This window comes from Arachis ipaensis, chromosome B2 (genome assembly GCF_059453495.1).
Source record: "Arachis ipaensis isolate K30076 ecotype BB chromosome B2, ASM5945349v1, whole genome shotgun sequence".
NCBI lineage: Eukaryota > Viridiplantae > Streptophyta > Magnoliopsida > Fabales > Fabaceae > Arachis > Arachis ipaensis.
This window is the reverse complement of record NC_142437.1, coordinates 938656-965651: the sequence shown is the minus strand read 5'-3', so window position 1 is coordinate 965651 and position 26996 is coordinate 938656. Positions and strand designations below refer to the sequence as shown.

Genomic DNA, 26996 nt, shown 5'->3' with positions numbered 1-26996 from the left:
GCCATTTATGAGGCCCATAATAGCCGCTTCTGTTGGTAGATTCTGTATGTCCATACATGTTTTATTGAATCTTTCCATGTAGTTGTGAAGACTCTCCCGATCTCCTTGCTTGATTCTTAGTAAGCTGGGGGCGTGTTTAGCCTTATCTTTTTGTATGGAAAATCTGGCCAAGAACTTTTTGGCCAGGTCGTCAAAGCTTGAGATGGATTTCGGAGGTAAACTGTCGAACCATCTAATGGCTGTTTTGTTAAGAGTTGTTAGAAAAGCTTTGCAGCGGACTTCATCCGAGGCGTCTGTAAGGTACATTCTGCTTCTGAAATTGCTGAGGTGGTGATTGGGATCTGAAGTGCCGTCGTATAAAGTCATGTCCGGGAGTTTGAAATCCTTTGAAATTTTGGTCTTCATGATTTCTCTGGTGAATGGATCCTGACCCTGGCGGGAGTTATCCTCTGGGGTGGATCGAGTAGCTTTCGTTTTGAGATCGGCTTCGAGTTTTAAAAGCTTATCTTCTAATTCTCGACGTCGTCTTATTTCCCGATGTAGGTCCTCTTCCTTTTTCCATTGATGTTGGGCTTCTTTTTCGAGTTGCTTTAATCGGTCTTGAAGCGCCTCTATTATTCCTGGGTTTGATGAATTTTTGTCCCCGTTGGACTCCGGAGTATCTTTGAGTGTAGCGTCCGTGTTCTTGTGTGGCGTTCTATCTTCTAGATCTGAATCGTGGTCGTTGTCATGGTTGTCCGCCATGGTGATGGGATGACTTCCAGGTTCCCCGGCAACGGCGCCAATGTTCCGAGGGTTACCTGAAACTGGAGGTCGATCTCGGATGAGAGCTTCTGTACTGGTCGGACCGACGTGTCCAGCTAGTGTATAGCGGCCGGAGCTGGTGTGGCCGATTTGTTAGACTGACTGCCCTGCTAATCTTTCGTCACCGGAGGGTGGGGGGTACCTGCAAGATACTCCGATGCTTAAGTTAGCAAGGGTATTTAACAGGTTTTTAGTAGAATCAGAGTATGAGTTATACCCGGGTGCTCTAGTGTATTTATAATGGTGAGATCTGACTTTCTTTGGATAAGATAAATTAGTTATCTTATCTTCTGTCGAGCTCAGCTTATCTTCCATGGAACCACCCTTATCTCTATAGACTTGGGCTGCCTTTGGATCTGGGTCATATTCCTTGAGTTGGGCCCTTCTTTGGGCTTTCCTGTCGATTTGGCCGAGTTCTTGGTAAAGAAGTCGGTCCGCCTGACCTAAAGAGGTCGGTCGCTTTGCTACTGAACATCCCGGCTCGGACAGTTCGACCCAGTGTATGAACAATACTCAACATGAAAAGCCCAACATGCGTCAAAGAGGTACAACAGCTCAATGGGAGATTGGCAGCCTTATCCAGATTCTTATCAGGGTCAGCGATAAGATCTCTCCCTTTCTACGCTACTTTAAGGAAGGGAAAGAACTTCGAGTGGACAACGGAATATGAGCAAGCCTTCCGAGATTTCAAAGAATTCCTGGGACGGCCACCTATCCTATCTCGACCATGGAAAGGAGAACCACTCATACTGTACCTTACAGTAGGAAGCCGGGCAATAGCCTCGGCATTAATTAGAGAAGACAAGGGTGGGAAACAACCCTTCTACTTCATTAGTAAAGCACTGCAGGGATCAGAACTGAACTACCAGAAAATAGAGAAGTTTGCCTATGCTCTCATACTAACATCCCGACGACTTCATCCGTACTTCCAAGCCCATACCATTAAGGTTCGGACCAACCAGCCCATAAAGGGGATATTGCAAAAAACAGATCTAGCAAGAAGAATCCTGCAGTGGGCAATCGAGTTGTCCGAATTCGACCTCCAATACGAGCCACGGACAGCCATTAAATCACAATACCTAGCCGACATCATTGCAGAATTCACAGACACCCCGGAGATTCCTGTAGAATGGAACATATACGTGGATGGTTCCTCAAATAAAACCAGAAGTGGCGCAGGTGTGATAATCGAAAGCAACCAAGGAACCCAACTTGAGCTTTCCCTCAAATTCGGATTCCCGACCTCAAACAATCAGGCGGAATACGAAGCTCTACTAGCTGGTTTGAAGCTAGCTAGGGAGGTTGGAGCTCAGAAGCTCAACATCTACAACGATTCACAAGTCGTCACCTCACAAATAATAGGGAGCTAGCAAGCCAAAGATCCTACCATGAAAAAGTATTTGGATAAAACCAAGGAACAGCTCGGACAACTCGGGGAATATAACATCTACCATATACCTCGCGAGCAAAATGCCTGAGCTGACGCACTCTCAAAGCTAGCCAGCACCAAACCAGGAGGCAACAATAGAAGCCTCATCTAGGAAATTCTACAGAATCCGTCAATATCGGAAGAAGAAAAAATCCTAACAGGTCAGGATCAAGGATGGATGACCCCCATAATTAACTACCTCAAGACAGAAGCACTCCCTACAAACGAAAAGGAAGCAAAGAGGTTAAAAAGGGAGGCACAGTACTACACTATCATAAACAACACCCTGTACAAAAGAGGGATCTCAATACCATTGTTAAAATGCGTACCGAGCTCCCATACAAAGGAAGTCTTGGAAGAAGTACACAGTAGCATTTGCGGCAATCATCTCGGGGCACAGGCTCTCTCCAAAAAGGTACTCCGGGCGGGATTCTACTGGCCAACTCTACGAAAGGAAGCTACAGAATTTGTAAAGACATGTGCATCATGTCAGAAGCATGCCAACTTCCACATCGCCCCACCGGAAAAGCTCATCAGCGTGACATCACCCTGGCCTTTTGCAAAGTCGGGACTCGACCTTCTCGGACCCTTTCCCCAGGGATCGGGACAAGTTAAATTCCTCATAGTAGGAGTGGACTATTTCACAAAATGGATCGAGGCAGAACCCCTAGCTAACGCCACTGCTCAAAGAAGCCAGAAATTCCTATATAGAAACATTGTCACAAGGTTCGGGGTCCCACACTCCATTACCACAGACAATGGCACCCAATTTACAGATGCAGGCTTCAGAAAACTGGTAGCCGACTTAAATATAAAACACCAACATCCCCAAGCTAATGGACAAGCCGAAGCGGTCAACAAAGTCATATTGGCCGGACTGAAACGGAGGCTACAAGAAGCTAAGGGGGCCTGGGCCGAAGAACTTCCACAAGTCCTATGGGCGTATCGAACAACCCCCCACTCTACTACAAACGAATCACCATTTTGATTAGCATACGGAGTGGAGGCAATGATTCCAATAGAAGTCGAGGAAGGGTCCCCCCGAGTAGTTCATTACAATGAACAAACCAACTCTCAACTTCAAAGAGAAGAGCTCGACCTGCTTCCCGAAACCCAAGAAAGAGCTCGGATTAGAGAAGAAGCACTGAAGCGACGAATGGCTTCTAAGTATAATCAAAAGGTAGTGCCAAGAAGTTTCAGTGAGAATGATCTCATATTAATCCGAAATGATATTGGAACAACTCGAGCCGGAGAAGGAAAGCTGGCAGCCAACTGGAAAGAACCCTACCGAGTTAAAGAAATACTGGGTAAGGGCTACTACAGACTGTCCGAACTCGAGGGACGAGAACTCCCCAGATCATGGCACGCCTGTAACCTAAGAAGGTATTATAGCTAGGAAAAATAAAAGATCTCGTCACAAGATGCACTCTTTTTCCTGAAAAGGTTTTTTAATGAGGCATCGAGACTGAGATTCAAGTCGACTTAAGGGTATAAAAAACCACCGCATGTATATATTTGCACTTTCTTTGAATAAAATATATTTCAGATTTCTACAAATTCTCAAGACGTATTAATCTGAAGCATTCATCGTCCGATTATAAAGCAATAGATCGACAGAAAGTGAAGAACAAATTCACTGTATGATCTCGATAGGAATGACCATCCGACAAAGGTGAAAGCACGATTCACCTAAATGATGATCAAACTAGGACAGAAACCGCTAACTACAAATCGGCAATGATGAACACAGAATAATGCAAGAAGTTATCGAAAGTGATCCCAAAAAAGAACCTGACGAGGTCTTATGGATTGCTATATAATAACTTAAAAAGACTGGCCGACATCAAGAAGTTGGATCAAGTCAACCCAAGTTATCAGCGAATCCCGGGAAAGAGGTCTGGCCAACCCTATTAAAGAGGAATTGCTATAACTTAGAAGAGACCGACCTAACGAAGTCGGACTCCTACAAAACAAGTTATAAAGTAATCCCTGAAAGAGACCTAATAAAGGTCCAAGAAAGAGGATTACAAAAATAACTTAGAAGAGACCGATATAACAAAGTCGGACTCTTACAAAATAAGTTATAAAGTAATCCCTGAAAGAGACCTAACAAAGGTCCAAGAAAGAGGATTACAAAAATAACTTAGAAGAGACCGATATAACGAAGTCAGACTCTTACAAAACAAGTTATAAAGTAATCCCTGAAAGAGACCTAACAAATGTCCAAGAAAGAGGATTACAAAAATAACTTAGAAGAGACCGACCTAACGAAGTCGGACTCCTACAGAACAAGTTATAAAGTAATCCCTGAAAGAGACCTAACAAAGGTCCAAGAAAGAGGATTACAAAAATAACTTAGAAGAGACCGACCTAACGAAGTCGGACTCCTACAGAACAAGTTATAAAGTAATCCCTGAAAGAGACCTAACAAAGGTCCAAGAAAGAGGATTACAAAAATAACTTAGAAGAGACCGATATAACGAAGTCGGACTCTTACAAAACAAGTTATAAAGTAATCCCTGAAAGAGACCTAACAAAGGTCCAAGAAAGAGGATTACAAAAATAACTTAGAAGAGACCGACCTAACGAAGTCGGACTCCTACAGAACAAGTTATAAAGTAATCCCTGAAAGAGATCTAACAAAGGTCCAAGAAAGAGGATTACAAAAATAACTTAGAAGAGATCGACCTAACGAAGTCAGTCTCCTACAAAACAAGTTATAAAAGTAATCCCTGAAAGAGACCTAACAAAGGTCCAAGAAAGAGGATTACAAAATAACTTAGAAGGGGACCAACGCAAAGAAATCGGTTATGGAGCACTAAAAATACCAGCAAGAGCGTGAAAACCGAGAAACACGTCGGACCCACACAGTCGCAGCCTCAAAGGATCCAAGATACAAACAAATGAGTACAAAGCAATCCAAAGAGGTCAAGCAGCAAAAATTACAACACTCTCAAAAACCAAGAAGAGATATCATGTTAAAGAAAACAGAGTATAATAAAGCTTGAAGAGGCCACCGAAATCGACCTCAGAAAGCCACCTTTGTTTTTCAAAATAAAAGTTGCCAGGCAGGCAACTAAAAAGCGTCTATAGTGAAACAAAACAATAAAGAGTTCAAAAGCCCACAAACCGGGCTATTTACACAAATACTTAAAAAGAAGATCAGCAAAGATCAGGAGCCTTCCCGGCAGCATCAGTACGGGGAGAAGGAGGGCGAATCTGAATAGGCACAGCATCTACAGTTTCATCATCCCGGTTCAGAATCTGACAATCTGGATCAGACACAACGGGAGGAACCGAGGAGGACGACACTTCGACAGAAGGCACTGGGGGAGGTTCAGCATCATCATCATCATCCTGGTCATCAGGGACAATCTTACCATCCCTCACAACATTGTCCAGGCTGAAGAGAGTAAGGTTGGCCTCAGGAGCAATAATCCGAACCTGCTCCTTCAGGTTCTCATAGGCAGCAGTTACACTCTCGACAAGATGACCCTGGAGCTCAGAGTAATCAGCTCGGGCGTTCTCTAACTCCTCCTTCAGGCGCATTCCCTCCCGATAAGATGTGACATAGCTATCCTTATGCCTCAGTGCTGTGTCCTCAGCCAGCCTTACAGAGGCAGCCAGAGAGAGGGAACTCACTTTCTCATTCTCCAGATCTCTTTCCAACTTGGCCACCTTCACTTCAAGCTCCTCCTTCAAGCCTTTCATCCGATCAAACTCCTGTTTGGCCTCCTCCATAAAAGCCTTAGTGGCATGAAGAGGAAGACTCTGAGCAGTTCAATACAGGGCCGCGCCCATGTGTGCCATTTTGATACTACTTCGAGTTATATACTCATAATGATGAAGAAGCGACACATCATTCATAGGGAGGGCACCATAAGGAGCGATCTGTTGATCTACAAACTCGATTGCATCAAAGTCAGGAGCATCAAGGTTGAAAGGCTCAATTGTTTTTTGCTTCTTACTAGGAGGAGCACCAGAAGCAACGGTAGAGGCCTGTGGAGGATCGACCAGACGAACCCGAGGAACATGAATCGCTTTCTTCGGCCCGGGAGAACTTGACACAGGAGGCTTCACTGGAACCTGAAGAGATCCCTCCCCGGCCACCTTGGCCGAGATGTTCAGAGCAGCAGTTGCCTTCTTTGCCTTTCTAAAGGCCTTCATAGAGTCATTGTTCTTTGACATCTCTGCAAATAAAACCAGCCACAGCAGAGAGTTACAATCACAATAAGAGGAAGCAAAAATGAAGAAACAGTATAGAAACAAGCCAGACAAGTACCCAAAACAGTCCGAACCAAGGATGGGTCATTCAAAAATCTTTTTGTGTCAAGATGGGGTGGGGCCCCCCACAAATCCTCAAGCACAACAACAAAGGCATGCTCAACATCATCAAGCATCTCCCAAGTATAGCGAGACACCCTTACATCCCTCTGCCACTCTAGAGGGAAAGAAGGCTCATCATTCTCATCAAGAAAAAAGGGGCGAACCCCCTCGACAGCACGAACTTTAAAGAAGTAGTTCTTGAAGTCCTTAAAGGACTTGTCATACATAGCGAAAACTTTATGGCCCTGAGCGGACCGAAAAGAAACCCAAGAAGCCTTCTTTTTTGAAGAACCACCAGGCTTGGCGTAAACAAACAAATACAGGAAAAGAGTCTGAGAAGGTGTTACATCTAACTCTCTACAAAGAAGCTGAAATATTTTTATAAAACCCCAGGAATTGGGGTGAAGCTGGGATGGGGCAATATTACACGACCACAACAGGTCGGCCTCGAAAGCAGTAAAAGGAAAAGTAACGTTCAGTTGACTGAAGAAGTATTCATAGGCATAGAAGAAGGGACGCTCCCCTTCGATGGAAGTCGGAAAACAAACTCTCTCATCAGAATCAGGAGCAACAAGCTCATAATCCCCCTCCCGGGCACTGTTACCACAAATACTATGGCGCTTCCTCAGTTCTGTGCAAAATTCAGCATCCACAACAGAAACACACAACAAGACAAGGGAGTCCAGCCAATCGGACATCCCCTCGGGAACTCTGGAAGACATCTCTACAATGTTATTGCGAGAAGACATGAGGCCAACTAAATCCTACAAATAAGAAAAGAAGATGGGGTTACTAAAAACATCTCGGACAAGAGAGAAAACAACTCGGTCAATACGATGCAAGCGAAGAAACAGAAAAGGAAAACCCCAAGACTCAAACCAAAGTCCTGGGGCATCCTTTGGAGGCAGTAACAAAGCAAGGTTTCTAGGAAAAATCTACAGCTCACACCCCAGCATCTCTCAGAAAGAATTCAAACTGCAAACATTTTTCATTACAGTCTACCAAGCAAAAAGCATTCCAAAAAATCAAAGCACGCCAAGAAGAAATCACCAAAGGTGTGAAGTTGTTCAGAACCAGACAAAAAGCAATCTCCAAACAAAAGCAAGGAACAGATGTAGATTTTCTATCGGTATCAGACAGGAAACAACCAGAAGTAACAATAAAACCCTAGAAAGCCTCGACGGAAATACCAAGAGAATGCATAAAAGAAAGTCAGGAAAAACATATTACAGTGACAAGAAAACACAAGACCACGAAAAGATTCAAACTTTCAAACATGCAAAATCAAAGCTTCACCAAAAAACTGAAGACAGAGCTACGAAAGAAGTAAGAAAGCTAGTACCAACCTGGAAAAAGCAGCAAGCTTCAAAGAAATTGAAGATGGAAAACGAAATCTGGAATCACCCTCTCACAAGCAAAAGAAAAAGCACGAACAAAAGCAATGTCGCAGGGAGAAACGCGAAACCACAAAACTCCAGGCGAAAATAGAAGCTTCAGAAAATCGCCAAGCGACGCCGCAACGCAAGAAAACGTGAAATGAGGGTGAAAAGGCAGGGGCGAGAGAATGAAGGAAGAAGTACAAGGAAGTTACGAAAAGGGCGAAGGAGAGAAACAATTTCTGGGTTTTCAAAGTCAAAATAAAGAGTCAAAGGGAAAACGGGGCAATTAATGTTAAAATTAATGAAGGCATTAAACCCTCACACGTTCCCAAAGTGCCGATATAAAAGCGCGCGCTTTCATATGAAAACAAAAAAAAAGCTTCTACAAAGAAAGGAATCGACAAAATGCTTGAGTTCGGCTTCACTAGAGAAGGACCAAAGTCAAGGACTCGACCTCGAAAAAGAAGACCGAGCTCAAGCAGGGGCACTGTTCATACCCTGGGTCGAACTGTCCGAACCGGGATGTTCAGTAGCAAAGCGACCGACCTCTTTAGGTCAGGCGGACCGAATTCTTCGCAAAAAACTCGGCCAAATCGACAGGAAAGCCCAAAGAAGGGCCCAACTCAAGGAACACGACCCAGATCCAAAGGCAGCCCAAGCCTATAGAGATAAGGGCGGTTCTATGAAAGATAAGCTGACCTCGACAGAAGATAAGATAAGATAAGATAAAGATAAGATAACTAACTTATCTTATCCAAAGAAGGTCACATCTCACCATTATAAATACACTGGAGCACCCAAGTATAACTCATACTCTGATTCTACATAAAACCTGTTTAATATCCATGCTAACTTAAGCATCGGAGTCTCTTGCAGGTACCCCCCACCCTCCGGTGACAAAGGATCAGCAGGGCAGTCAGTCCAACAAGTCGGCCACGTCAGCTCCGGCTGCTACACCAGCCGGACACGTCGGTCCGACCAGTACAGAAGATCTCATCCGAGATCGACCTCCAGTTTCAGGTAACCCTCGGAACAGTAACCGTACCCAAAAGGAAGATTTCCAAAACCATGCAACTGCATCACCATTTGAAAAGACTTGAAAAGACATGACCTCATATAAGAAAGATTTTATTTGATTCAAAATAAAACAGGAAATTAATTTTAAATTTTGAAAGACAACAAAATTAAACTAAAACACCTTTTTGAAAAAAAATCCACTTGAAAACCTTTTGGGCCACAAAACTTAACTGAAAGCCCTTTGTGAAAACTTAAACACACAAGCAAAAATATCAAGCAAAAATTTAACATTCATGTTGGGCCCATAGGTGGTTTGAACAAAGGAAACATATAGGGCTATCCAGATCTGACTTAAGGTTGTCCCAGATTGACTTTCACTTGAAGCAAGCCCAGAACACGCTGATTTGAAGGAAACGTTCATCACCTGCCCAGAATTGTCTCATACCTGTTTATGAGACAAAAATCTCCAGCAAATATATCAGCATTTTTCAAATAAAGAATCATAACTCAAAATTCCTAGAGAAGTTCTAAGTGTGCAGAATCTATCCTCAGCTAATGGTTTTGTAAAAATATCTGCTAATTGCTCCTCTAATTTGACAAATTGAATACTAATATCCCCCTTTTGGACATGTTCTCTTATTGAGTGAAATTTCACTTCAATATGCTTAGTCCTAGAGTGCAATACAGGATTTTTAGAAATATTAATGGCACTCATATTATCACACATTAAGGAAATATTTTCAGCATTTAATTTGTAATCGGCAAGCTGTGTTTTTAACCATAAAAGCTGAGAACAACAAGAAGAAGCAGCAATGTACTCAGCCTCAGCAGTGGATAAGGCCATAGTTGGTTGCTTTTTACTTGACCAAACATTCAATGACTTTCCAAGGAAGCAATATAGACCTGAAGTACTCTTTCTATCAACTCTATCACCAGCAAAATCTGCATCGCAATAACCAACTACAGAAAAATCATCAATCCTAGGATACCAAAGACCAAAATTGGATGTGCCATGAACATATCTAATGATCCTCTTAACTGCAGAAAGATGTGACTCTTTCGGTTTGGATTGGAACCTAGAACACAATCCAACGCTTTGCACAATATCGGGTCTAGAGGAAGTTAAGTACATTAGGGAACTAATCATTCCTCTATACCTAGTCTCATCAACATCTTTCTCAGTTTCTCCCTTATCTAATTTAGAATTAGGGTGCATGGGAGTACCCATGGGTTTGGCATTTTCCATACCAAATTTCTTAACTAATTCCTTGGCATACTTCTCTTGATGAATGAAAATTCCATTTTCAGTTTGTTTTATTTGCAGCCCAAGGAAAAATTAAGTTCACCCATGATACTCATGTCAAATTCACTTGTCATGAGTTTTCCAAATTCAGAACAAAGGGATTCATTTGCTGATCCAAAAATAATGTCATCAACATATATTTGGACTAGAATAAAAGAATCATTAGAATTCTTGATAAATAGAGTTGTGTCTGTGGTGCCTCTTTGAAAACCATTTTTCAAAAGAAAAGAGCTAAGTCTCTCATACCAAGCTCTAGGAGCTTGTCTCAAACCATAGAGAGCTTTTGATAATTTAAAAACATGGTTTGAATGCTCTTTATTTTCAAAACCGGGTGGCTGTTCCACATACACCTCTCTATCTATCACCCCATTCAAAAATGCACATTTCACATCCATTTGGTATAATTTAAAACCACAAAACGCAGCATAAGCTAAGAGAAGTCTTATGGCTTCCATTCGAGCAACAGGGGCAAAGGATTCATCAAAGTCTATTCCTTCTTCTTGGTCATATCCTTGTGCCACTAGCCTTGCCTTGTTTCTTGCAATGCTACCATCTTCACCTAGCTTGTTTCGAAAGATCCACTTGGTACCGGTAACTTTCTTCCCACTTGGCCTAGGAACCAAAGTCCATACTTGGTTCTTCTCAAACTCTTTGAGCTCATCTTCCATTGCTTTTACCCAAGAGGGGTCACTAAGGGCTTCCTTGACATTTTGAGGCTCCATTTGAGAGAGAAGGATAATGTTTGTTCCTTCATTTGCCTTTCTTGTGGAAGACCGAGTTTGCACTCCATGAGAGACGTCCCCAATAACAAATTCCTCTGGATAATTCTTCAAGAACCTCCATTCATGAGGTCTGATGGACTTAGAGGCAGATTCAGATACCAAGGGATTTTGGGAGCTTCATGCTTCAGGATCTCCTTCAGATTCATGAGACAAAATGGAATTGTCTCTTGAATTTTCAGCAACGACAGTTTCTGGTTCAGCTTGTCCAGAATTTCCATTTTCTTGAGTATGCACATCTTCACCGTGCTTTTGAGCTTGATTTTCTGCATCACAGTCTTCCAACATACTTTGCACCAAGTTAGTATCACAAAAAGTAACATGTATGGACTCCTCAATAATCCTAGCATCTTGATGATAAACTCTATATGCTTTACTAGTTGTGAAATATCCTACAAACAAACACTCATACGCCTTTGGATCAAATTTACCCAAATTGTCCTTGTTATTTAAAACAAAACATTTGCATCCAAAGATGTGCAAGTAATCCAAGTTTGGTGGGTAACCTTTCCAAAGTTCATAAGGGGTTTTCTTCAAAAATTTCCTTATGATTGTTCTATTCAAAATGTGGCAAGCCGTGTTAACCGCTTCAGCCCAAAGGAATTTTGGAACATTACTTTCACAAAGCATAGCTCTTGTCATCTCTTGTATGCTTCTATTTCTTCTTTCCACCACACCATTTTGTTGTGGTGTTCTTGGACAAGAGAAGTTGTGAGATATTCCATATTCCTCACAAAAGGATTCAAAAAGGTTGTTTTCAAATTCAGTTTCATGATCACTTCTTATAGAAGAGATTTTAAATCCTTTTCATTTTGAATTTTCTTGCAAAAAGGCTCAAATGCCGAAAAGGCTTCATTTTTGTGTGCAAGAAATAAAACCCAACCAAACCTAGTATAGTCATCCACAATCACTAAACCATAATGTTTACCACCTAGGCTTTGAGTTCTTGTTGGACCAAATAAATCAATGTGTAGCAACTCAAGTGGTCTTTTAGTAGAGATGTCTTCTTTTGGTTTGAAAGAACTTTTTGTTTGTTTTCCCATTTGGCAAGCATCACAAGTGATGTCTTTGTCAAACTTTATCAAAGGAAGACCTCTTACTAATTCTTTCTTTACAAGTTTGTTTATTTGAAACATACTTGGATGGCCCAATATTTTGTGCCATAACCACTTTTCAGATTCTTTAGAATGAAAACAGGCTACATTTTGATCCTTTAGTTCATCAAGAGTAAGTCCATACACATTATTAACACGCTTGGCAACAAAAAGCACTTTATTTGTTTTCTCATTAACAACACAGCATTCAAGTCTTTTAAAAGTCATTAAATATCCCAAATCACACAACTGACTTATACTCAAAAGATTGTGCTTTAGACCACATACCAAAAATACATCATCAATGAAAGTAGATTGTTCATTACCTACTTTTCCAACAGCAATGATTTTACCTTTACCATCATCTCCAAAAGTCACAAAACCTTCATCATACTTGTTTAGTTTGATGAAGTAAGTTGACCTTCCAGTCATGTGCCTTGAGCACCCACTATCCATGTACCACATGTCCTTTTTGTTTTTGGATGCTAGGTAAATCTGCATGAAGAGTTTCAAGTAGCCTTAGGTATCCAAACTAATTTGGATCCTTTGAAGTTAATCCATCTTGGTTGCCCAAGTGCATTGAAATCACAAACAACATTATAAATTTGGTTTCCCACAACTCTCTTTTCAATTAAACATTGTCCATATGAGTGGCCAAATTTTTTGCAATTAAAACAGTGATTTTCATATGCATGTTGCTGAAATTTTGATGTGCTACCATGCTGGAAATGATTGAATGACTGAAATTTTCTGGTTTTTGGAAGAGATGCGTTTCTCTTGACAAACTGATTTTTTGTTAAAATTGTTCCTCTTTGCAAAAACATTTTCACCAGAATTTTGATTGACTTTTGTACCTTTTGAATAGGAGATTTTGTTGTAAAATGGTAGTTTTTTGAAAGCAACCTTACTTTTCGAAATGTATCCCGAACCTGGCCTGTTTGAGCTAGGTTCGGTTCTTGATGAAAGTTCAATTTCACTTGTGTATACTTCATCAACTTTTTCTTCAAGAGTTGGAACATATCCAATACCAGATTTGATTGGTGTGGATTTAGCATTTGATGAAGAAGCCACAAATTTTATAGAGGAATCATTGAAAACTGCATCTTCCTTGGCTATGTAGCCCAAACCATATTTTTCAAAAAGTGGTCTTTGGTTTGCAAGTAATTTGTCTAAGTTACTTGAACTTTGAGCAAATTTTGCTAAGTCACCGTTCAGCCTCTTAATCCTATCTTTTAGTTTTTCATTTTCAGCCATTAGCTCTTGGGAAGGATCCATAATGTGCTTTCCTTTTAATTTTTCAAGTTCAGATTTTAGAAATCTGTTTTCTTCAATAATATCCGAAGCACATTCAGTTTCCTTCACTTTTTCTTTTAAAAAATCATTTTCATCTTTGAACACATCTCTTTCAGATCTGCACTTATTATATTTATCTAGCAACTTTGATGTATTTGCAGTGAGATCATCAATAATAGCATGCAAGTCATCTATGGTTAAGTCATAGAAATTTACCTCATCAAGATTGTTGTTTCTAGCCATGAAGCAGTCTTTATTTTCTCCTTCAGATTCTTCTTCTTCATTTGAGTCGTTCTCAAGATCTTCCCAGGCTGCCATGAGTACTCTTCTCCTTTCTTTCTTGCCTTTATCATCCTTCTTGAGCTTGGGACAGTTTAGTTTGAAGTGTCCAGTCTCCTTGCAATGATGACACGTCACTTTGCTCAAGTCCATCTTGTATTCCTTTGAGCTTGAACCCTTGTACTTGCCATTGTTCTTCATCATCCTTCTAAATCTTCTAGCAAAAAACAAAAGCTCATCATCTGAAATATCATCGCTGGACTCACTCTCTTTGGGTTCAACTTTTGACTTAAAGGCTATTCCCTTTTTCTTTGAATTTAGGTTTGTGTGTGTGGTTTCATAGGCAAGGAGTTTTCCTCTCAGCTCATCATAGGTTATTGGGCTTAGGTTGTTGCTTTCGGTTAGGACAGTGGCAGTAGTTTCCCACTCATTTGTGAGGCTTCTAAGGAGTTTTCTCACCAAGGTTTGTTCTGCATAGTTTGTACCCAGAGCATCAAGGTTGTTGATTATGATTGAGAATCTCTCAAACATTTCATCAATGCTATCTCTATCCTTCATGTTGAACATCTCGTATTCTTTTCGCAGCATATCAATCCTCGTTTCTTTAACTTGTTTAGTGCCTTCGTGTGTAACCTGGAGTTTTTCCCAGATTTTTTTGGCTGTCTTGCATCTAGACACCTTCCCGTACTCTTCAAAACTGATAGCACAGTGAAGAAGGTTGATTGCTTTAGCATTCAGCTCTATCTTCTTCTTATCATCTTCATTCCATTCAGCTTCTTCTTTTGGAGTCACCACTCCATCAGCACTTGTTTTTGTTGGGATCTTGGGACCGCTCACAACAATCTTCCATAGGTTGTAGTCAATGGATTGGATGAAAATCCTTATCCTTTCTTTCCAGTAGGAATAGTTCTTCCCGTTGAAGAAAGGTGGCCGGTTGTTTGACTGGCTTTCAGTAAGGGTGTAGGCAACTGTGGTTGTGCCCAGGTTGTTCGCCATTGGATATTTGCTCCAAGCGGTTAAGCTTGATTCTTGAGACCTCAGCTCTTGATACCAATTGAAGGTTGTGGTAGGCTTAGAGAATGGGGGTTGAATCTATGCCTTCCTTTTAATTACTGAAGTTAACCCTTTTTAATCAATCTTAAGATTCTGATTCTGTTTGATCTGAGCAGCGAAAATTTATGAAACAATTTATTTTTATCTCATGAATATCAGAAAACAGAACATAGCAGAGAAGAGAATAGCTAACACCAGCATGTATCCTGGTTCGGTTGCCTTGTGCTATGCAACCTACGTCCAGTCTCCTCCATAACTATGGAGGAATTTCCACTATAGTTAAAAGTATTACATACACCAATTTCACATTCAAGTTCTAACCTAACTTGACATTGGCTATGCTAATACCTAACTCTTCACTCTTAGTGCTGACCCAACTAAGAAAGGGATACCTCACAGGTACAAGATACAAGACACAGACATACCTAAAGAAATCTGAAAATAACTCTAGGCTTTTCTCTCAAGTGTATCACTCAGCCTTTTTCACTCATGGCTTTTACTTGAGCTCTCTCAATATGCCTTTTCTCACAAGAAATTACAGAAAGATAAACATTGAAAAGTACATCACAATCTGTAAAACATGAAGGAGATTGACTTCATCAGCAGTCTCTTTGCTATGTGCAAAACCAGATTGGCAAGCCTCTGATTCAGTTCTTCATACTAGCAGAATGCACCTTTGATTAGGTTACACTGTCCAGTTAGTTAAACTTCTTCAAAGAGCTCTCTCAGAACAAAACATCTATTCACTGGTTTTCTCTTCTTGGTTTCTGAATGAACAGCAAACCTCTTTTATCTCCTTGCATGTTGCTGGGTTCTTCTTCCAAGGTCAACATCTTGAGCCTTGAGCTTCACCAACCCACATATTCACTTTTTCTCCTTAAACCTTAGATTAGAAACTTTGCTTCTGACTTTTTCATCTTGACCGAAAGCCATAAAACAACAACCATAGACATCTTCCAATGGTCAACTTAATCTTAGCCCTTGAAAAATAACTTGGTCCCCAAGTCTTGTTTAAGACCGTGGATATACAGCAGATTGAGGCAGAAAACAACTTTCCCATGTATGCCATTTTCGGACGTGCAGATTGTTGGGAAGAAGAGAAGAAGATATGAAGCATGCAAGAGGAAATGGGTTACCTTTAACCTAAGCTTGATTTGGTTTGGATTTTCTGATTAGACTTCTGTGTTTCAAGCTTAATCTCTCTCTCTCTTGCTTCTTTAGTGACTTGCTTTAGGGAAGAAGCTCTTTCTCTCTTTCTTACTTTTCTGAGTTTCTGATTTGACTGAGACAGAGAAGAAAGAAACGTTGATTTGGTGAAAGCAAGTGAGAGGGAATTGAGATTCAATTCGGGCTTGGATCGGGTTCTACTCAAGTTCAGCCCGTTGGTGCCTTGCCTTTGCTTCTTTGAAGAATTTAGCTTGAGATGAATGATTTGGGCTTGTTTTTTATTTTCACTTACCATTTAGCCCATTTTTAGATATCCTTTGTTTGATGTTGGGCTGCTGTACCACTTGTTTTTGGCCTGCATCACTTATAAAAAATAATCAAAACTAATTGGGTGATTAGCCCACTAATCAAATGTTTGTCATCATCAATTAATTAATTTCTTAACTCAACACCTTTTAAGAGTGGAATTGGGACAACCAAACTATGCTATCCCTTTTCTCACACCAAATGCTACCGGGAAAGCTATACTCTTTAGGGTCACATTGCTAAATTGTGATTAATTGTTGTTAATTCAATAATTCAACTAAATTAATCAAGTAGTATGTAAAATCAATCTACAAGCCTTCAACGACGACGATGGAGGAAAGAGATGCCTGAGGACCGAGGCTAAGGCGAGAGGCTTGAGAGAAAGAGGTAAACAGCGGAGAGTTGTCGATTTGCTTGAGAGGATAGAGCACGACACCACGGCGGAGCAGATCAAAGGTTTTATAATGCGGAACAGAGCAGAAGTTTCAGAACGGCGTGAACAGAAAAATACGACAGAGCAGAGCAAAACAAGGCGCGAGCTCAAGCAATGAGAAACACGACGACGACAAGCAGAGAAGATGGATTACAGCAGTGGCAGATTTGGCAGCACAAGGTAGAAACAACAACAGCAGCGCAAGGCAGAGATGGTACTGGAGGTGAAGAAAGTGGTAGTGGCAACCTCTTTCTCTGTCGTCTTCTTCTCCTTCTTTCTCTTCTTCCTCCTTTGATAGCAATTTTCCCTTTCTTTTCTTCTCTTCGTCACTCTCTGTCTCTCTCCCCTTACTGTGCATTTTTTTTTCCTTCTTTCTTCTTTTTTTTTCCGCGCAATAGAGAACCCTAATTCTCTTTTTATGGTCCTTCTCTTTTAATCTTAACTTTGTGTTTTATTGTTTTTTTTTATTAAGTTGGATTTGTTTTATTTTAAAATTGATAGAAACTGAAAATCAAAGTTAAAATGTGTATTAAAGATAAGATTTATTTTTTAAAAAAGACATTAAAAATTTTAGACAACACTTAAAAAATAAAGTTTAAAATAAATTAAAAGACAATTCTTATAAAAAGTAAGATATTAGCTTTATAATAGTTGCTTTTGTATATTTGATGGAGCAACACTTAATAAGTGTCTTTTAATTCAAAGGCATCACTTATAGTGTGTTGATTAAAATACGTTGTTAAGTTCTATTTTTTTTGTCACTTGTATAAAGTCTTGTCTATATATATTTTAGACAACATTTTTAAAGTGTTATTTTAAATATATGTTGCAATAGACAAAAAATATTATAGTGAATACGATATCAAATTATCATATCAAAAATACATTTATAATTTTACTGACACTAATTATAAAATGATATTGTTCTTTAATTTAATATACTCACCTTACGAAATTGAACTGCTTCTGTATGTAATTAATATATAATACACAAAATCATAATTTTTTATACTAGCATTATTTAAATTAACAAGTATAAATTTTTATTTAAATAAAAAAAAAAAAAAACCATAGGACAACAACGAATGCACATAGATGAAATGGGACAAAGAAGCCTGCAGCTATATTTACATATGAGAAATTATAATTTCTTCTTATTATGTCTAGAAATTCTCATAATTTAAAATTTCACTCACATATATTGTATTGTCCTTAATTACTATAAACAACTATCCATTATATATTGAGTAAATTTTGAATTAGAAGAATCCTTATGAAGCACACAGATAAAAGACTATACCATCACTCTTATACCCTGTTATACACGCATCAAAAGGGAATGATTTCATCCACTGAATAAAATTGACCAGAAGGAGAATCATCAGGCAACAATGCAAGCCTTACAGGAGATTCAGCACCTTCATCAATGCTCATAAATCCAGTATTCTCATTCAAATCGGTCTTCACAAATCCAGGGCACACACAATTTACTCTAAAATTAGGGAATTTCTTAGCAAGCATTCTCGTGTATGCATTCAAAGCAGCCTTTGACATTGTGTAGCCTGAAACCACTATTGGCCAGTTCTTGGATTCCAATGAACCTTGTTTGTAATCCTTAAGGAACTCTCTCAGAACATCGCCAAGTTTTTGGTTTGTGAGGTTATCAATGTCCTCAAACAATCCTCTAGCCCATTCATTTGGTATATGCTGAAATAAAATAATTGTTTATATATATATATAAACGCTAAAAAATTTGGATATGGAAGTAGGATGGTGTTATACCTTAACGTGATAATTTTTGGAATTTTTTAAAATTATGGGAGGTATCTGTCAATTTTAAAAATTTGGGTACACAAATTGGACTGTTCGAGTACCTGTTCTAAAAATCGGACGGTCCGATTTGTACTCCGTAAATTAAATCATCCCACATTTTAAAAAAATATCACAGTAGATCACAATTTAGAAAAATACCATTATTAATCCAATATTAAAAATAAAAAAGTGTATATATGAAAAGAGTTTCGTCACCATGTAATCTAATTATCTAAAAAATTAAATATAAATGATTATATAAAAATATAAGAATTTTTCATTTTTTCTCAAACTAGGATAGAAATTTGAAACCCTAGCAAAATATAATCAATTATATATAAAAAAATTAATCACCAAATTAGTTATAGTGCATGTTTGGGCGCCATTATTTTGTTAAAAAAAGATCTTTTTTCATTGAAAAAAGATCTTTTTTTATTTTTTAACGTGTTTGGCAAATTTCTAGTAGTAAAAGTAAAAGCACTAGTAAAATCAAAAAAAGATCTTTTTTGAGAAGCTATAATTTACAAAAAAAGATCTTTTTTTCTTAAAAAAAAGATGTTTTTCATATAATAAATAAACAAAAAAGTACTTTTATATTGTTATACCCAAACATAATTGATAGATAAAAAGACCTTTTTAGATGAGATATCCAAACATAAAATTACTTTTACTTCTCTATAAGATCTTTTAAAAAAAGATAACTCAAAAAAAGATCTTTTTTTTTAAAGCTCACCCAAACAAACCCATAGTATAAAATATATATATTAAAATATAAAATACATATTAAATAACACATGTATTTATAAAAAAATATATGATGATTAATTTTTAACGTGTACATAGTATTTTTGAATGAAAATAATATCTAAACAAAAAATAGAAAAAAAAATGCATTTGTAAAATGCATGATATAGTTTTTAATTGTAGAAAATACACACATATATACAAATTAAATATATTACCTTCAATACCCCCATTGCGGAGGAAACATTGACAATCCTTGGTGAAGTGGATAGCTGAAGCAAAGTAAGAAGAGCTTCGGTTACTCTTTCAGCTCCAAAGAAGTTGGTTTCAACACATTCCTTAGCTAGCTCATAATTTTGTCTAACTATGATATTCCAATCGGTCCAACCCGTTAATTCACCCCTTTTCTACACCAACAAATTAGTTAAGGTTATGATGCCATCTATTTAGTGATAATATAAGATATTATCTTAAAAGCTCAAAATAATTTTACACTAATAAATTAATTATTATATATTTATGTCTTATTTCATATATTTTTTATATAAATAATTGATTTAGTTATTATTTTTTATGTGCATAATTGAATAATTTTATAGTATTAGACAGTTTAGTTAATTATTTTTAATGAGAATGAGGGAATTTACCCTTCTAAGGACGTTCTCTCCATTTACTACTCCCCCAGGAACACCTGCGTTATTCACCTGCACCAATATTATTGTGTCGAACATGTATATTCTAATAATTCTTTGGTAATAAACAGTATCAAATATCAATCCAATACATGACTTTAATTAATTCGTCCTTAGAAATTATATTCAATTGGCGTTGAATTTATAATAATGTGTAACAGATATTAAGTATTAACATTATTTGAAAATAATATTTATCAGATCAGTGCCTTTTTAGTACATATTTTTATTTAGAAAAAATATACTCTATATCCTCAAAAATTAAAATGAAATAGTAAAACGTCAAAAATAAAATATAAATGAAACTATCCTCCTATACTTTTTGTGCTTATTAAAGGAAATGTGCGTCAAAATTCAGTTAAATATAAAAGTACTACGATACATCAAATAAAATAATGTGTAATAACAAATATTAAGTACAAATAAACAGCTTACCAATATATCAAGTTTTCCAAATCTTGTCTTAACAAAAGCTGCCAAAGAAGCAACGCTAAGAGGGTCAGTGACATCAAGTTGATGAAAAAGCAAAGCGTCATGAGAGAGGCCAAACTCTTTGTTCAATCTTTCAATGGCTTCCAAACCCCTCTTCTCATCTCTTGCTGTAAGCACCACCACAACGCCACCAGTTGATGCCAATTTCTTGCATATCCCAAACCCAATTCCTTTGTTTGCTCCTGTCACTACCGCATACCTAATAAAGCAAACATATGTTAGTTATTACTAATTGAGATTTTTTTATCCATTGCAAGCTAAGTGGATAAAAGTCTCGTAAAAATATAGAAGTCTCTGGGTAATTAAATTAAAGACTTTATTCTTTCATTCTGTTGGATTAGAAATTTATAGTTATGGGATCAAGATAATTATTATATTTATCAATCTTACATTTAGAATTTACTACTAATTAAGAAGCTATAATATATATTTGAGCCCGATTACACATTGTTTAGCTTCGATTTTGAGCAAATGTTTCTTTTCTTTTCTTTTCTTTTTTCTTTTTCTTTTTCTTTTTCTTCCCTTTTTTTTCCCAAGTGTTCACAAAAATAAAGTGTTAACAGGCAAATTAAGCGATGTATTTTCCTAGGTAAGTTCCCCCCATTTTTAGGTTCAATTTATTATATCACACTTTTAATTGAGGGATATTCAATACTATAAATATAAACTAGTTTTATAAAATTATTAAATTACATATTATTATATAAGGAATCTGTTTGATATCTATAGAATTCAAATTAAGCATTTATTTCTACTGATGATGATATCATAAAACACAGCATTCGTATCAAAAAATTTCATATACTAATTTCTTTTTCCTTTGGATTTTTAAATTTCTTTAGAAGTAAGTTTTAAGACTAGCATAAGAAGATTAAAATCCACAATATAATAATGATTAAAAACATACAATTTCATAATTTAATGTTTTCTTTTTAAATATATATAATTTCATGAGACTATCGTTTCTCTCTACCTTTTTGCTTCTTCTCCCATGTTAATGATGCCCAGCGTATTAAAAGCTTTAATTTGTTACAGAAGCAATTCTAAGAAAAATAACTTTGGTTTGTTTTTATCAGCTAATTGTTGGCATCCTTTTATAGCGAAGCTGCTCATCTTTTTTATCTTGTCTCTATTTAAAAATTATATTATGATAGATATATACGAAATAAAATATATATGCACCGTACACAATAATTGGATATTTTTAGGAGAGAGTCATTATTTGTATGATATCAACATATTTACACGTCATTATAGGGACATATATGTCTATGCGTGCGTTTAATTATTAGTGGTATTTGTGTAAGTGTATATATATATATATATATACACGCAACGTTGGGAATCAAATATGGATATTGTCTAAGGTTAGTTTGAATAGATAATTTAATTAAATTTTTTTATAAAATAAAATTAAAACATAAAGATTTATATTAATAATAAGAGTAAAGGACAAATAGATTTCTGACTTTTTTTTGCAGACATTTTCGTCCTCAAGGAAGGGAAAATACATTCAAGTCCCTCACCTCCAAAAAACGTGGACATTTCAATCTTTCCGTTCAATTCAGGCAGTTGGACTGGACGAAAAAATCTGACCTGGCAGAGGTGGCGCTGACATGGCTGTTACGGAGCCCACGTGGCAGTGAGCTTTTCGAAACACGACATATAAGTCTCCGGAGACGAAAACGACGCCATTTCGTTACTGACCTCCACTTCTTCTCCCTCATCTACCTCCTTGGATTCTTCGGCATTGGCCTTGTCCAACCCATTATTGCAGCTTCCTCTCAACCTTCCTCCGATGAAGAAGAAGAAGAAATCATTAAAGACGACACAAGAAACCCCGGCCCCTGCCCTGCCAGAATAATTGACTGCTCCGTCATCGCCGCTATTTCTCTTGCTCCGCCATCGCAGAAACCTCAGCTTCCACTTCACGTTCCGCCTCAGATTCCTCCTCTCTCTTCCGACGACGAGGAGCTCGTACAGCAGATGGTGTCCGGCGAGGTGCCGATAGGGTTTGTTCAGATTCCAGTGGGTGTTGCGGGTCCATTATTGCTCGATGGGGGTGGAGCACACGGTGCCAATGGCCACCATCGAGGGCTGTTTGGTTGCAAACACAAACAGGGGTTGCAAGGCCATATGTCTCCGGCGGCGCCTCCTCCGTCGTCCTCTGTGATGGCATGACCAGGGCACCTGTTGTCAGGTTCGCCACCGCCGTCAGAGCCGCACAACTCAAGTCCTACCTTGAAGACCCAATCAACTTCGATTCCCTCGCTGTCGTTTTCAACAAGTAATTTTCATTTTCCATAATTTTAGTTCCTTTTTTTCACTCACACCTTCAACACAAGTTTTGATTTTTTGTAATGTTTTTGGTTCTTTGCTCTTTTGGGTAAGTGAATATCGTGACAAGTTTGAATTTTTTCTTGGCTTTCTTTTGTAAAACTCCTTCAGATGCCATGGAAGGAAGAATTTCCTTTCTTCATTCACTCCCCACAACACCCACTTCGTCGATTCTGTGCAGATGAGGGATTAGGGCAAAAAAGTTTAAAAAATTGGGGGTCAGTAATGAAACGGCGTCGTTTTCGTCTCTGAGGACTTATATGTCCTGTTTTGAAAAGTTCATTGCCACGTAGATTCCGTAACGGCCATGTCAGCGCCACCTCTGCCAAGTCAGATTTTTCCGTCCAGTCCAACCGCCTGATTTGAACGAAAGGATTGAAATGTCCACGTTTTTCGGGGGTGAGGGACTTGAATGTATTTCCTCTTCTTTGAGGACGAAAATGTCCGCGAAAAAAAAAGGTTAGGGACCTATTTATCCTTTACTCTAATAATAATTTATAAATTATTTTATGTTTAATTTTTTAGTCACAAAAATTTTCATTTTCCAAAAGAAGTAATAGATATTTTTTATTATAAAAATTATTTTTTTTCAATTTTTATAAATACTTTAAAAAATCTTTTCAAAAATATTTCTTAATAATTTTTTTTATCTTTGTGGAGTTTTGCTAAATATCGCTTAAGAATATTTACTAAATTTTTGTATGGAATTACTAATTTTCTTTTGAAAATAAATTACATTCGTTGAATATATTGGTCGTTTTTTGTTTTTATTTTATCATCAGTTAAAAAAAAATTATTTTAGAAATTTAATAGGTATCTTTTTACCAAGAGAATATTTTTATTTGAGTGAGATTGAAGAGAATAAAAAAGCGTGTTATATTTGTGAATGGTATTTGTTTATACTCTGACCTAAAAATGTTAGCAAGGTCCAGAATAAATGAAATTCAATTAAAAAATATAACACGACGTGTTTCTTCTCGACTTTAAAAAAATTGGGATCGACGATAAAAGAGATCGGTTCTATTTATTTGAGTAAGTAACTAACTCTTAAGATATTTTTTACTATCTCTCTCCTTTATTTAGAAGAAAGATCTCAACATCTTTTTAAAATAAAGAAAATGACCATCTACCATCAAAAGTAAAATTACACTAAAAAGAATAGTTATTACTACTATTATATACTGATAACTTCAGATATATTTAGAGCCTAATCTACTAAAAATCTACTTAAAATTTTTACTAACTTAAGCGTCAGAATCTTTTACAAATATCACCTCTTACTATTTTATAAGAAATACGAATGACGATATTTTAACATCAATAAAAATTAAACATTGTCTAAAAAGAGTCTTAGATCTCACGTTCCGAAAAAACTCAATTTTCTTCAGATACCCTCACAACAGTATTATTGTTGAAGTTGCCATATACAAGAGTGTGCATTGGCTTTTGTAGGTGATAGAGAGCACTAACTAATAAAGCTCTCCAATTTAAACCAATAAGAACATTTATAACAAACTATTACTATCTTTTAGCCACTCAACAAACTGCATATTCACTACTTATTCTATCAGTGTAACTTCTCAATTTAATTGGTGCTAGAAGAGACCAAGGAAAATTCTTGGTAGAGTTCAATGTTCTTTTTTTATAGTTATGTTTTAAAAAGAGGGGAAAAAATCATATAATAACCATTGATTAAATTATATGTTTAAAATGTTTGTAGTGATAGATGTATATTGTGGTCCGTCTGACCTTATTGCACGGATATCAAATTTGAATTATTTCTATACCTATCATATCGATGGTACGTTCTCATACATATAATTTTCGTTCACCAAAAATTATATATTTCAAGATAATGTAATTAAACCGTTGGTGAATAATATGTGTAAAATATTTGTAATGATAGATATGTATGTCGTGGTCCCATTTTTTATTTATTTATGAAATATTGTGGTCCAAACAACCGTCTTAAACATAAATCCAATAATGTTTTTGTTTTATATATCTGATGCTATGACATCGATGTTTAATTAAAAAAAATTATTATTTTATTCATGTTTAATAATTTTAAAAAATTATTGCAGATGGCACTTATAAAATTATTTTTTTGCTCTTTTATTTATAATATAGAATATTTACACATCTTGGATTATTATTATTATTATTATTATTATTATTATTATTATTAAAAAGTAAATTTGTAAAATATTTATCAAAATTCTGAAAAATAGACATATCATCAAACCGGTGGAATTAGATAAAAAAAAGTGAATTTGCAATAACTTTTTAAATTTGTGTCATTTTAGAAAAGGAGTATTATTAACTAGTTATGATCGATTACCAAAAATTATTATATTATTTTGTTAGAATTTATTTTATTTTATTTTATATGTTAAAAATTTTGTGTGTATATTGATTATGTTAAATTTGTATTTGAATTATATTTAAATTTAATATATTTAGTTAAATTGTATTGAATTTAATTATAATTATATTAATTTTTTCAAATTCTTTTAAAGTTTAATATCCATAGATACTTTTTTTTTATTGGAAAAAAATAAATAAAGACCGTGACAGAAATAGGATAGAAACGGAGCATTTTACTAAACAGGGCAGGGACGCGGGAGGAGGGTCTCTATCCTCATGAAATCTCATTACCATCCCTAATTAGATATTCAAAGCATTCAATTAGATTTCAACTAGATATAATAAAATAATATATTTATATACAAATATATAATTTTTATTTATTATTTTAAAATAATCAATCACTACAAAATTACATTGATTTGATTAATTAACTGATTTTTTCACCAATTTATTATCAAACAATTTTTAGCTTTTACCGAAACATTCGCATTTGATTTGGCTCTAGTCACAGACCCAAAAAATGTTTATAATGGGACAAAAATATATTAAAATAAATTTTATTAAACATCAATATATTTATAATTTAAAAAATATAAAAAAATATTTATAATTTGAAATTAAAATTATATATATATATATATATATATATATATATACTAATAATTTTACTTATATTTATAATAATTATGTATAAAAATTAAAACAAATAATATAAATTAGAATTCAATTAAAAAATTAATTTTTTCAATTAATTTTAATTAATATCAGTCAATTTTTTAAAATTATATTATTTATTTTAAAATTTAAACTTTCAAGTATCTAAAAAATTAAGAATTTTTATAATTAAAAAAATAATTAATAAGGTTAAGTACTGTTTTCATCCCTAAAATCTGGGATAAAAATTAAATTCGTCTCCAACTTTTTTTTGTTATTAAAATCATCTCCAATGTTATAAAACGTTATAAAATTATCCTTTTATCCATAAATAACATTTTTTTAGATAATTTTACCCTTAAACAAAATAAAAAATATTAAATAAACAATCCTACCTACCCCCACCCTCCCACCTAAAACAGAAAAAAAAGACGCAGAACAAAAGAAAAGAGAAACAGAGAGAAAGAAGAAAGAAAAGGAAAGAAAGAAAGAAGGGAATAAAGCAGAGCAACAGCCGGTGTTGAGTCATCGGCGCCAATCACTGCTGTGCGGAGCTTCTGGCGAAGGGAGGGAGGGGAAGCTTTCTGTCGTCACGGTGGAGGTTCCGGTGAGGACTAGCGAATGCTTTCCTTCATGATCGTTGTTCAGAGAGAGATCGAGGGTTGTGTTCATGTTCTCTGCTTGAAGAAGGTTTCTCGGAATAGAGAGGGTTTGTGGTTCATGTGGCATGTGGATCTGTAACCTCTGAGAAGACTTGTTCTTCAGATTTAGAATATCTGGGATTCATGTTCTCTCTTTTCTCTTTTCTGCGTTCTCTCTTGAGTTTAAAAGATTGGATTTTTGAATTTTTTTGTCTTGAATTTGAATGTAATGTTGTTGTTGATGGATTTTTGAATTGGAATATATTGTTGTTGTTGATTTTGTGTTAGCTTTGTTTGATTTTTTTTTGAATTAAAAAAAATAGTTAGTGGTGTTGTTGTGATGGAGTTTTGAATCTGGATGTATTGTTATTGTTGATTCTGTTTGATTTTTTTTTGAAATTAAAAAAAAAAATAGTTGGTATTGTTGTTGTTGAAGATTTGCGTGGAGACTGGAGAAAAAGATGAAGAAGAAAGAAGATATAAAGAGGGGTTGTTATGAGAAGAAGAAGATAAAGGGTTGTTGTTGTGAATGAGAAAGGAAGAGAAGAAGGATATGCATTTAGATGAAATTGTTTATGGAATCGGATCTGCG

At 36.3% G+C, this 26996-nt stretch overlaps 1 protein-coding gene across 1 annotated transcript; it reads right to left on the bottom strand.

Annotated features, from left to right (window-relative positions):
• Nucleotides 1-17763: 17763 nt before the first annotated feature.
• LOC107623133 ((+)-neomenthol dehydrogenase) lies at nucleotides 17764-21467 on the bottom strand. Its single transcript, XM_016325292.3, has 5 exons — nucleotides 21376-21467; nucleotides 20346-20601; nucleotides 19866-19922; nucleotides 19437-19625; nucleotides 17764-18369 (listed from the first exon to the last, which is right to left on the bottom strand). Exons 1-5 carry the CDS (start codon nucleotides 21393-21395, stop codon nucleotides 17992-17994), a joined length of 900 nt encoding a protein of 299 aa, XP_016180778.1. The 5' UTR covers nucleotides 21396-21467; the 3' UTR covers nucleotides 17764-17991.
• Nucleotides 21468-26996: the final 5529 nt, after the last annotated feature.